General features: G+C 37.3%; 1 protein-coding gene across 1 annotated transcript; it reads left to right on the top strand.

Annotated features, from left to right (window-relative positions):
- Window positions 1–1,314: 1,314 nt before the first annotated feature.
- On the top strand, window positions 1,315–10,105 carry LOC309548063 (gastricsin-like; the record flags this gene model as incomplete). The annotated part of the gene is made up of 9 exons (XM_082248032.1): window positions 1,315–1,325; window positions 1,749–1,905; window positions 1,999–2,116; window positions 5,469–5,587; window positions 7,253–7,452; window positions 9,053–9,160; window positions 9,515–9,662; window positions 9,767–9,865; window positions 9,953–10,105. The coding sequence occupies 9 exons, from the start codon at window positions 1,315–1,317 to the stop codon at window positions 10,103–10,105; spliced, it is 1,113 nt and encodes a 370-aa protein (XP_082104158.1).
- Between the last annotated feature and the right edge of the window lie 2,382 nt (window positions 10,106–12,487).

Raw genomic sequence — 12,487 nt, 5'->3', positions numbered from 1 at the left:
TTAAGGATCGTTTGCTTTTCCTAATAATTCTAATCTCCCTAATCTTGGCACAGAAAAAAGATGATAAGAGAAAGGTCCTTCTAGGTAAGAAGGAGTTACCTTGAGCAATGTTTGAGTTTATAAAAAGGCATATGCACTGCTACTTCTCCGATACAGAGTTTACCTGAGATCCATCACAATGAAGTTGCTGCTTCTTTTATTCATTTGCCTCTCAGTATCTGAGGGGCAAGTTAGGTGAGTTCAATAAATAATGCGAAAATTAGAAATTAAAATAATTTTAGATAATGAATACTGCTATAAGTAATCTGCTGTGTGCCTTGCTCTGTGAGCCAGCTGGTTTGATTTTTTTTACACCTTGACAACACTCAACTAGCAAATGCTTTAATCCTAAGTAAGTTGCACATTATTTTTCTCCTGGGATGTCTATAATTTAGGATGGGACACTGGGGAACCTATCACATTTTAGAAAAATCATATTTTATGGAAGAGAATATAAATTATGAGAGAAGCTACAAAAATAACACCATTGGTAGAATGTAAAAACAAATAATTCAAGCTTAGTCATATGCCTTAATGGTCATAAGATTACTGTGATAACACCTTAGACATAACATGATTGAAAAGAAATACAAACAAAAGCATCAATCAAGCTGACCAATTACATTATTTTAGCTGCTTTAAATTAAGAAGGACCTAGCCTATTGGATGTCAGAAACAATTCTCTACATTGGTAATGCTAAATAATGCTAATAAATGCATTTAAATATTTGTGGAAAAAGCTGTTAGTTGTCTCTAAAAAATAACTGATTGTGAAATTGATGGAGGTTTATCTGGGGCATGTTCATAAAAATAGCAGAAAACAAAGTTCACTTTCAAAATAAAATGTTCACTAAATATTATTCTATTTTTCCAAGAATGGGAACTTTTTGTCCACAAAACTAGCATATACATAGAAACCAAAACAAGCTTAAAAATCAATACATGAACTCTGCAGCTGTTAACAAAGCTATGTCATGAAAATGAATTTTAATCTGCAACCTCCTATTCAAAAAGTATTTAGAGCCGTTGGGGTTGATTTACTAAATGAGAAGATCAGTTTCACCTTACAATATACATTTTTACCATATTCATTAGGCTAGGTAACATGTACTTTTAAAGTGATAATTCCAATGCAAAATGAACATGCTTTACTTCTTTAGTAAATCAACCACAGTGACTGACAGCACAAGCAAGAGAATACATTTTTTATCTTATTTTTTGGAGAAATTTATTGAGCTGTCACAAAATGGTAGGTGACTTGTTTCTGTACACACAATGGTCAATTTGTAACACTTGTAACACTTGGTGGAGCTAGTTAAATTTTCAAATATACTTACAGAATAACACATTGTTAGCCTCCCACTAAAATACTTGCATGTTCTGCTTGTGACAAAAAAAAAAAAAACCAACAAGGGGATAAGTCCCTACATTCTCTACATACGTTTTCTTCAATATATATATATATATATATATATATATATATATATATATATATATATATATATATATATATATATATATAATTTTAGTAGTAACTTATACTGTAATAAGTGGCATATGTTTCACCTAACTGTAGTAAACATTTTGCATACTATTCATAATAGCCACATATTGCTAAAATATAATGCTTTTACTATATTCAATACTTCATGTTCAATTAAAAATATTTTGCAGAAATATGCAAATAAGTATATTGTTCTTTCTTGAAGGGTTCCCTTGAAAAGAATGAAATCCATCCGAGAAACCATGAACGAGGAAGGAGTTCTGGAAGACTTTATGAAAACTCACATTAAAGAACGAGCTATTAAATACAACTTAAACAGTCAGAGCAACTTTGGTGTTGTTTATGAACCTATGTATTTGGATGCAAGTGTTTATTGCTTTCATAATATTAATATTCATAATATTGTAAATAATGTATATAAAATATGAACCAAACATAATTACTTTCTCTTCCAGAACTATTATTTTGGTGAGATCAGCATTGGAACCCCACCCCAGAACTTTCTTGTTGCCTTTGACACTGGTTCTTCCAATCTTTGGGTTGCTTCTACATACTGTCAAAGTCAAGCCTGCAGTAGGTGGCATTCTGTAAAGCATTTGAAAATGTAGTTGTATGATGGTTATTAAATATTATAGTAAATAGAAACTAAATAGTAGCCAAAATGGTCACCGCGGTTTATCACTAGGGATGATCGAACCGTTCGGGTCGACCATCGGTTCGACCCGAACATTGACTGTTCGAAATTCGGCCGAATTCCAAACGTTTTGCGGAAAAAGTTCAGAATTCAGCAACCAGAACCGACCAAAATGCAATGGGACAGGAACTGGGCTTGAAAAGCCCGTGATTGGACCAGAACCATCAGTAAAAGCCAATTGAGGGGGCAGGAGGATGCTAGGAATGTGATTGGAGTGACTAGGGGGTCCAGAGGCCAATCAGTAGTGAATACGCCCCCCAGTATATAAGATAGACCCACCAAATCTCTAGCACTTTAATACAGGGCTGTGGAAGAGAGTGGAAGCAGTTCTGTTACTCCTGCTGCAAAAGTGTCATTTAGCAATTATTAGTGGGAGGAAAGGGATATCTAGTGTAGTTAGGGTACTATTTTCCACTATAGTTAGATTCAATAATCTAGTTTCTGTAGGGAAAGTGTTAAGTGTCAGGGTGACCGTAGTGTAGTGTAGGGTGAACTGACTCTGACTGCTATGGCAGGGTGACCAAACTCTTCCATGTCAGGGTGACTGCCATAGAGAAAAGATCGTTTGTATTAGAATTGCAGTAGAGCAGGGTAGTGGCTCCGCTCCTTTCGCACCTGGCTGTTTTTGTTGCAGGCGTTTTATTGGGCTTTTTTGTGGATGTCTTTGGAGGCAGGCATGAAATCTGATCTTCTGTGTAGGGGTATATATACACACACACATGTATGTATATATACACATACACACATATAGGTGTGAGAGTAGCAGAAATAAATGAAATTATTTGCAGGCATAGGGCTCCGCTCCTATCACACCTATATATGTGTATGTGTATAAATACATATATGTGTGTGTGCATATATACCCCTATACAGAAGTTCAGATGTTATGCCTGCCTCCAAAGACGCCTAAAAAATGCCCAAAAAAATGCCTTCAACAACACACCTGGGCGTTTTTGTTGCAGGCGTTTTTTTGGGCATTTTCTGGGCGTCTTTGGAGGCAGGCATAACATCTAAACTTCTGCATAGGGGTATATATACACACACACATGTATGTATATATACACATACACACATATAGGTGTGAAAGTAGCAGAACCCTATGCGTGCGCTAATGAAATTATTTGCAGGCATAGGGCTCCGCTCCTATCACATCTAAATGTGTGTATGTGTATAAATACATATATGTGTGTGTGTATATATACCCCTATACAGAAGTTCAGTTGTTATGCCTGCCTCCAAAGACGCCTAAAAAATGCCCCAAAAAAAACGCCTGCAACAACACACCTGGGCGTTTTTGTTGCAGGCGTTTTTTTGGGCATTTTCTGGGTGTTATAATAAATGTATACAGTTGGTTTGGGCTGCTGATTCATAAGAATTACATGCAAAATAATGGTACCACTTTCAGCACCTAAAATCCAAAAGAATCAAACCGCCAGGGAGGTTAAACAGAAAATGTATAATTTTAAGGGAAAAATAAGTTGATTTTAAAATTCATGGCATCAATACATCTCAAAAAAGTTGGGACAAGGCCATGTTTACCACTGTGTGGCATCCCCTCTTCTTTTTATAACAGTCTGCAAATGTCTGAGAACTGAGGAGACCAGTTGCTCAAGTTTAGGAAAAGGAATGTATGTCCCATTCTTTCTAATACAGGCTTCTAGTTGCTCAACTGTCTTAGGTCTTCTTTGTCGCATCTTCCTCTTTATGATGCGCCAAATGTTTTCTATGGGTGAAAGATCTGGACTGCAGGCTGGCCATTTCAGTACCCAAATCCTTATTCTACGCAGCCCTGATCTTGTAATTGATGCAGAATGTGGTCTGGCATTGTCATGTTGGAAAAAGCAAGGTCTTCCCTGAAAGAGACGACATCTGGGTGGAAGCATATGTTGTTCTAGAACTTGGATATACCTTTCAGCATTGATGGTGCCTTTCCAGATGTGTAAGCTGCCCATGCCACACGCACTCATTCAACCCCATACCATCAGAGATGCAGGTTTCTGAACTGAGCGCTGATAAAAGCTTTGGTTGTCCTTGTCCTCTTTAGTCTCGATGACATGGTATCCCAGTTTTCCAAAAAGAACTTCACATTTTGATTTGTCTGACCACAGAACAGTTTTCCACTTTGCCACAGTCCTTTTTAAATAAGCCTTGGCCCAGAAAAAATGCCTGCGCTTCTGGATTGTGTTTAGATATGGCTTCTTTTTTGGCCTATAGAGTTTTAGCTGGCAACGGCGAATGGCAAGGTGGATTGTGTTCACCGACAATGTTTTCTGGAAGTATTCCTGAGCCCATGTTGTGATTTCCATTACAGTAGCATTCCTGTATGTGATGCAGTGCCGTCTAAGGGCCCGAAGATCACGGGCATCCAGTATGGTTTTCCGGCCTTGACCCTTACGCACAGAGATTGTTCTAGATTCTCGGAATCTTTGGATGATATTATGCACTGTAGATGATGATAACTTCAAACTCTTTGCAATTTTTCTCTGAGAAACTTCTTTCTGATATTGCTCCACAGTTTTTTCACCGCAGCATAGGGGGAATTGGTGATCCTCTGCCCATCTTGACTTCTGAGAGACACTGCCACTCTGAGAGGCTCTTTTTATACCCAATCATGTTGCCAATTGACCTAATAAGTTGCAAATTGGTCTTCCAGCTGTTCCTTATATGTACATTTAACTATTGCTACCTGTCCCAACTTTTTTGGAATGTGTAGCTCTCATGAAATCCGAAATGAGCCAATATTTGGCATGACATTTCAAAATGTCTCACTTTCAACATTTGATATGTTATCTATATTATATTGTGAATAAAATAGATATATATCTATATCTATATCTAGATATATATATATATAGATATATATATATATATATATATATATATATATATATATATATATATATATATATATATATATATATATATATATATATATATATCTATCTATATATATTGATATATATATATAAATGGCCCAAGAGTGGGAAGTTGTTGAAATAAAGCAGGATCGAATGCCAATACATTTTGTTGGGCAGGAAGATCAAAACCATCTCCCAACAACCCTATCCATTCCCACAACACAAACAGAAACAGCCTGTTGCTGTCAATGGAATAGTCTATAGGGAAACCTTTGATGTTTGCAATTTGATATTTGTAATTTTGTAAATATTAGCAATATGTCATTCTGTTCTGCATCTTTTTATAACATACACTTTTTCCATTACCTTTTAGCCAACCACCCACTGTTCAATCCTTCCCAATCTTCTACATATAGTTCCAATAATCAACAATTTTCAATGTGGTATGGTAGTGGTAGCATGACTGGAGTGCTTGGTTATGACACAGTGACAGTAAGTACCTTTTATTTTATGTCCTTTGCAATGATGAAACATATGATGATTAGGTTAAATCCTTTCCCCGTAGAAACTTAAACTTGCAGGTTTTACTGATTGGGAGACCAAAAGCTATCCTAATATTTACGGTATTACATGAAATATGGTCCACAGCCCCCCAGCCTGAAACACCCCCTGCTCCCTATCCTTCTATTATAGGATCCAGGTGATCCTACGGGAAAGATTTTTTTTTTTCTTACTAGTAATGGCGGCGATCTGCAATTTTTTGCGGGACTGCGACATTGCGGCGGAAAGATCGGACCCCTAACTGACATTTTTGACACTTTTGGGGGTACCAGTGACATTACTACAGTAATCAGTGCTAAAAAATATGTTCTGTTACTGTAATAATGACACTGGCAGGGAAGGGGTTAACCCTGTGGGTGATCAAGGGTTTAAATGTGAGCCTAGGGTAGTGATTCTAACGGTGGGGGCGTGGCTTCGGAAAATGACCTTAGAGACATGTGATCCTATATAGAAGGATCACATGGGCTCTATGACCATTCTAGGGAGAAGAACGGTCAGCTGTGTTTACAACAGCTTCTCTCTCAGTGGGGAACGCTCGCGGGTGTCAGGCGGCAATCGGAGTCACCTGATATAATGCATCGGCTTTCCCGCTGCCAACTGGGGGCGGGAGCGCGCCACCTTTCCGCAGTAAATAGGCGGTGGGTGGTCGGGAAGTGGTTAATAAAAAACGTACGGAGGATTTGGCTGCTCAATGACCAGGCCCTAAATTTTTTTTTAAATAAATAAAAACTTAAACCTTTTTTTATTTAATTAATTTTCTGCTAAAATTTGACATGATTTAGACAGTTAACAAATGACACAGCCCATACATTGCACATATCAAGCATAGTGTATGACAGAGTTAGGAAAAACACACAGTTGAATATCTTCAGGGTCATCAAGAGCACCTTTTTTGTTTTGAGGCTGGGTTCATACATATGCGACCTCAGGTTATTGCCTGGGGCCCAGTTCATCCCTGTTCACCGGTTTAGGTGCGAATCAGGTCTGAATTTTTTCCTGAATTCACACCTGAATTGGACCCAAAGACGCACAGGACCCTTTTTAAATGCGGACCACAGCTGCATCGGACCTATGTAAACCAGCTTCATTGAGAGTTGGTCACACTCGCCTGTCATGCGAAACCTGCATCCAATTGGCATATGTTGTGAACCCAGCCTCAAAAATTCTTGAGCGCCCTGTGCCATGTTATACAGATAGGAAGCAGTACAATGCAGACAACACCTTCAGTGTGACAATAAGATAGATGCTAAAAAAAAGGAAAAAATAAATACTAGGAGTGTATAAAGAGGTTCATGGGAAAAGTGAGAACAAACATAGAAATGGGGGGACAAAAAAATGCCATGTGCCTAGAATGCCATGTGCCTAGAACCTACTTCGACAAGCATAAAACTAAAAAGTACGAATGTGCTCTATGCCACAATCAACATCCTTATCTGTAGATAAAGATAAAAAAGCTGCAGATACAAACCATTTAAATGTACTGTCTGTGATTTTTTTCTGTTTTCTTACAATATTTTATTTTATGATGCAACAATAGATTTATACAAGTTTCTTATATAGTTTTTATAGGTATTCTCATGTATTTATATATTATAGGTACAAGGGCTGTCCATTCAAAACCAGGAGCTGGGCCTGAGTGTGACTGAACCAAGCAGCTTTTTCTATTATGCCAAATTTGATGGTATTTTTGGAATGGCCTATCAGTCATTGTCAGCAGAAAGTGCCACAACCGCCATACAGGGTTTGATACAGCAAAATCTTATTCCACAGCCTGTGTTCAGCTTCTATCTCACTGGGTGAGAATCAACCAAGATTAAACATAGACCAGGTTGTCGAGATATATCAAAGCCATGTCTACTTAAAGCTTTGTTCACATGATCAGAATATGACGCAGCCTTACCAAATTTTCTAAAGGGACAAAAACAACAGTTTTTCTTGTACAATACCAGATTGTACAATTTTCATTTAATCAGTACATTTTTGGCCCAAAATACAATAAAATACATTACATCACTTATGAATTTTTATTTTTTCGTACAAGAATTTTCATACTGTAGTAACCTATATGTTTTCAACATGGAGACTAGCATGCCAAAAAAAAAAATCAGCCGATATTCTCATCGTGTGTACTAGGCATAAAAATTTCAGGAGACACCGTGGGAGGTTTACTAAAACTGGAGCGTGCAAAATCTGGTGCTTTTATTGTAAAAGCTTAATTTAACCAAGTGATGTTAGAAGCTGATTGGTTACCATGTGCAGCTGTATGAGATTCTGAGTGCTCCAGTTTTGGTAAATCCCACCCCACTGTCACCTTGCACATGCATTACAGTCTTGGATTATTGCTGTTAGCTGTCAATTGGATACTTTTATTTTTCCTGACATTTATAAGCCAGTATAATAAATTATTTAAGGTAATTCCAGTATAGAATATAATTCTAGTCTAGAATATAATTACCTGATAAGCATGTAGGTTAATTCCAGGAGGCAGTGTTTATCAAAGTATTAATGATTACCAGGTTTATATGAGCCATTATCAAGTTTTATCAAGTATAATGCTTCCTTGTTGTGTCATCATTTGATATTAAAGTAGTATTTTTATATCTAGCTGTGTAATAAAATGGGCTAAATTCTTACAGCCTTAAAGTGACTGAGAAGCAGAGGGGTTTGTTAAATGACAACATAGCCTTTGGAGGCAATGTTCTAGCTGGATAGAAAACTTAGTTTAGTTTCAACACTTTCCCATTTCTTATTTGCATAAGAATGTAGGAGAGCTTTCTAGTAAAATAAATATGTAATTTATTTAGTCACAAAGGCAAAACTTAAATATTAGTTTATAAGTAGTATAAAAATGTTTAATAATAATTCCAGATACTAGATGAACACAAACAAGTGATATCAACAATTTATTTTTTGTATCACTAAACTGTTTTAGGAAGACCAAAATATGCAAGGGGTGTTCTAAGGTGCAAAAAAAAGCAATTTAGCATTTTAATACTTTCTATGATTGTGGCACAAAAGCAAATAGCCCACTGAAACTGGAAGTATTTTTCTTTTAGGTCCGTTTTAACTCAAGGAAAGATCTGTTTTGTCTGATTCTAGAGTTCTACCTATTTATTAAAGTAAGATGTGAGGTGAAGAGCACTGACGTCAAGTGTTGATGTCAAACATCCCATCATGTCCAGGATCATTTTAAACAATTGAGCTTCTCTGTTACTTGATTGTATATTTTAAAGTGGATATAGGTACTTTTTATTTCACTGCACCTCTCTTTAATTAGAATAGAATAGATGAAAACACAATATGTTTTACTCTAAATCACAACATAAAATATAGAAGTTATTTGAACTTGTTCTTTATGTCAAAGTTTCAATATTTGAATGCCTTTTACCTTCCTAGTCAATCTGGAGAAGTAATATTTGGTGGAGTGGACAGCAGTTTATATTCAGGCCAGATCTATTGGACTCCAGTTACTGAGCAGATCTACTGGCAGATTGCCATTGATGAGTAAGTATCAGTTACCCAGACAGCCTGGTGAAATTTGGACTGTTGAGGAACTAAATGTATTTGAAGCAATTCCATTTCCACAATTTTCGTACATTTTCAGGCTTGTTCACTAAGGCAAAAAAAGTGAAAAGAGCAATAAGTTACCTGACAACTTACATTTACTGACCTTTGAGCAATTATAATGTTCTTTACAGTTCCTAATGAAATAATAATATTACTAATAGTCACTGAAAAAATGTAATAAAAAAATGTATGCAGAAAATCACATACTTTAGGTCTTGAGGGAATGCTGAAAGGGTACTGTATTTGTGTTAAAAGTAGCGTTTTCAAAGATTTTTTTTTTTAACCCTTCAGATTCTCAGTTAACGGACAGCCAAGTGGCTTGTGCAGTCAGGGCTGCCAGGGCATTGTGGATACAGGAACTCCTCTTCTTACCATTCCACAGCAGTACCTTGATACCCTTTTACAGACTCTAGGCGCCCAGCAAGGGCAAAATGGCCAGGTAATGATATTTATAAATGTTCTAACTTTTCGTGTAATAACCTTTAAATTCTCTCTTACAAATAAACCCAACTAAGGTTCTGACTACAGTTTGCTTCTTTTTAGTACTATGTAAATTGCAACAATGTACAAAGTCTGCCACCTATCAGCTTCACCATCAGTGGAAACCAGTTTACCATTCCTCCTTCAGGATACATTCTACAGGTATTTATAAATATTAATTTCACTATGTTTTTAATGTGCTTTTAGTCAAAATTTTTGAGTACAAGCATCTATCACTGTTCTTTTCAGATCAATGGATACTGTGTAGTTGGATTTGAGTCAACATACCTACCTTCACGGAATGGTCAGCCACTTTGGATTCTGGGGGATGTATTTCTTAGGCAGTACTATTCTGTTTATGATCTTGGCAACAACCAAGTTGGATTTGCAGCCATGGCCTGAACAGCAGTAAAGCTGAACACAAAAAAACTATCTGGAACACCAAAACCAACTTATGAATCCCAGGAAGTTAAATGAAGACAATGCCACAATTAAGATTTTACATTAGAGGGTAAAACTGTTTACTGTTCACAGCTGGAATGGCACAGACAAACAATAATAAATGCATATGACAATAAAACAATCATTTTAGCTGGCTATCATATTATTGCATACTAATGAAATCTAATGAATTCTGATAACAGTAAAGGGCCCAAATAACCTAATAATGCAGAGTTAGGGGAAAAAAAACCTATAACCCTTTGTGTGAAAAAAGTTCCTTTTTACAATGTCAACATTCCTCTACTTGTTAGGTTCAATGCTCTTGAATTTTAGCTTATGTTTGGCTACATCTAGTTCACCTAACTCACATCATATCTTAGTAAAGTAGGTCTAATGATTTATTCTGCTATGGGAACGTTCCCTGCTTTGATTCTCTATGTGCTGTGCTGTCATATAGCATGATTCTGTAGAAGGAGGGGCATAGAAACAGTTTATAATGTAGTTGTGCCCCAGATTTGCATATTAACTATCCCCTCATTGCAATGGAAAATGGGGGAAACATTTGGGAATATAGCATCATTGTAAATCAATATTCAGATCTTTACCTAAAATATTACAGAATGGTTTGACGTTTTTCTTTAAAGTTAACCTTTAAATAGTTACATAGTTAGTGAGGTTGAAAAAAGACATCAGTCCATTCAGTTCAACCTATGATGTGTTGGTGAGTTTGCTGTTAACCGTGCATTGTATTCCCCTTTATGTTGTGGTCTTTAAGGTGCCCATCTAATAGTTTTTTGAAACTATCCATGCTCCCTGCTGATACTACTGCTTGTGGAAGAGAATTCCAAATCCTTACTGCTCTGACAGTAAAGAACCCCTTACGTGTTTTAAGGTTAAACCGTTTTTCCTCTAGTTTTAGTGAGTGACCACGTGTCTTATTGTATTCCCTTTCTCTGAAAAGTTTGTTCCTTATGCTACGGTCACCAGTACAGTATTTTTACATTGATATCATATCACCTCTCAAGCATCTCTTCTCCAGAAAGAATAAGTTCAATGCTTGTAGTCTTTCCTCATAGCTGAGATCCTCCATTCCCCTAATTATTTTTGTTGCCCTTCTCTGGACTCTCTCCAGTTCCAGCACATCCTTTCTGAGGACCGGTGCCCTGAACTGGATGGCATACTCCAGGTGTGGCCAGACCAGGGTCTTGTAGAGTGGGAGAATAATCTCTTTATTTCTGGAGTGAATCTCCTTTTTTATACATGCCAGTATTTTGTTGGCTTTGCTTGCAGCGGCTTGGCGTTGCATGCCACTGCCTGTTGTCAACCAGTACTCCCAGGTCCTTTTTCATCTTAGATTCACCCAGAGGTTCCCCCCCTAGCGAGTAGCTTGCTTTCGTGTTTCTGACGCCCAAGTGAATTACTTAACATTTTTCAACATTAAACCTCATCTGCCATGTAGTTGCCCACCCCATTATTTTGTTCAGGTCCGCTTGTAAGGTTTCCACATTATGTATAGAAGATATTGGCATGCTTAGTTTAGTATCATCCGCAAATACCGAGATATATAACCTTTGAGGAAAGCATTATGCAAGCTGCCATTAATGACTTGGTTTTTAGGGTGCAGTTTATCAGTTTGTAACCCTGATCCATAAACAAAACTGGCTATGCATAGATCCAAATTTGGCCAGGTCAGCAGGGACTGGATAAATTTCAATTGATGTATGGCCACTATGGTTGAAAAGAAATCGATCTACTGATCAAAACCTCTCCCAACATCCTGTTAAAAAATTTCCGCATGATCCACGCCATAGGTTAAAGACTGCACTGATCTGTGTATTCTGATGGTGGAAAATAATAAAAATAATAAAATCAGAATAAAAATACACAGCGGGGAGGATTCCTCCATCCACATATTCAAGCTTGTTGAATGAAAAAAACGGTGTCAACTATGCCCACCTTTAACATGCAACCGAGTCTAAAAAATCTGAAATTCCTCCTAATACTGAATGTATATTTCCAGCCATTGACCAACTAGGTCCGGAAGTCAGCAACAGAATTACAGCCACTGCGCCTACAACCTTACCCTCTGCACGCCAACCGCCTCCAAACCCTTAAAGAGTTCGAAAAAAGCCAAGACGCAGAGATGGGCATTCGGGTCATGTGACCGCTGTGATTGGCTATCACAGCGGCCACATGATCAGAAAGCTCCCGATCGCAAGTGTGCATTGGGAGTTTTTCGGTACCGGCCGGCAGTGGCGTACCTAGAGCATTTGGCACCCAGGGCGGATCCTGTATTTGGCACCCCCCCCACCAACTTTAAAATGTAAAAACACCCGCAAAAAA

Source organism: Pelophylax lessonae (genome assembly GCF_965119305.1).
Source record: "Pelophylax lessonae genome assembly, chromosome: 2".
Lineage (NCBI taxonomy): Eukaryota > Metazoa > Chordata > Amphibia > Anura > Ranidae > Pelophylax > Pelophylax lessonae.
The sequence above is the reverse complement of the archived record's forward strand: the minus strand, read 5'-3'. Positions and strand labels throughout refer to the sequence as shown.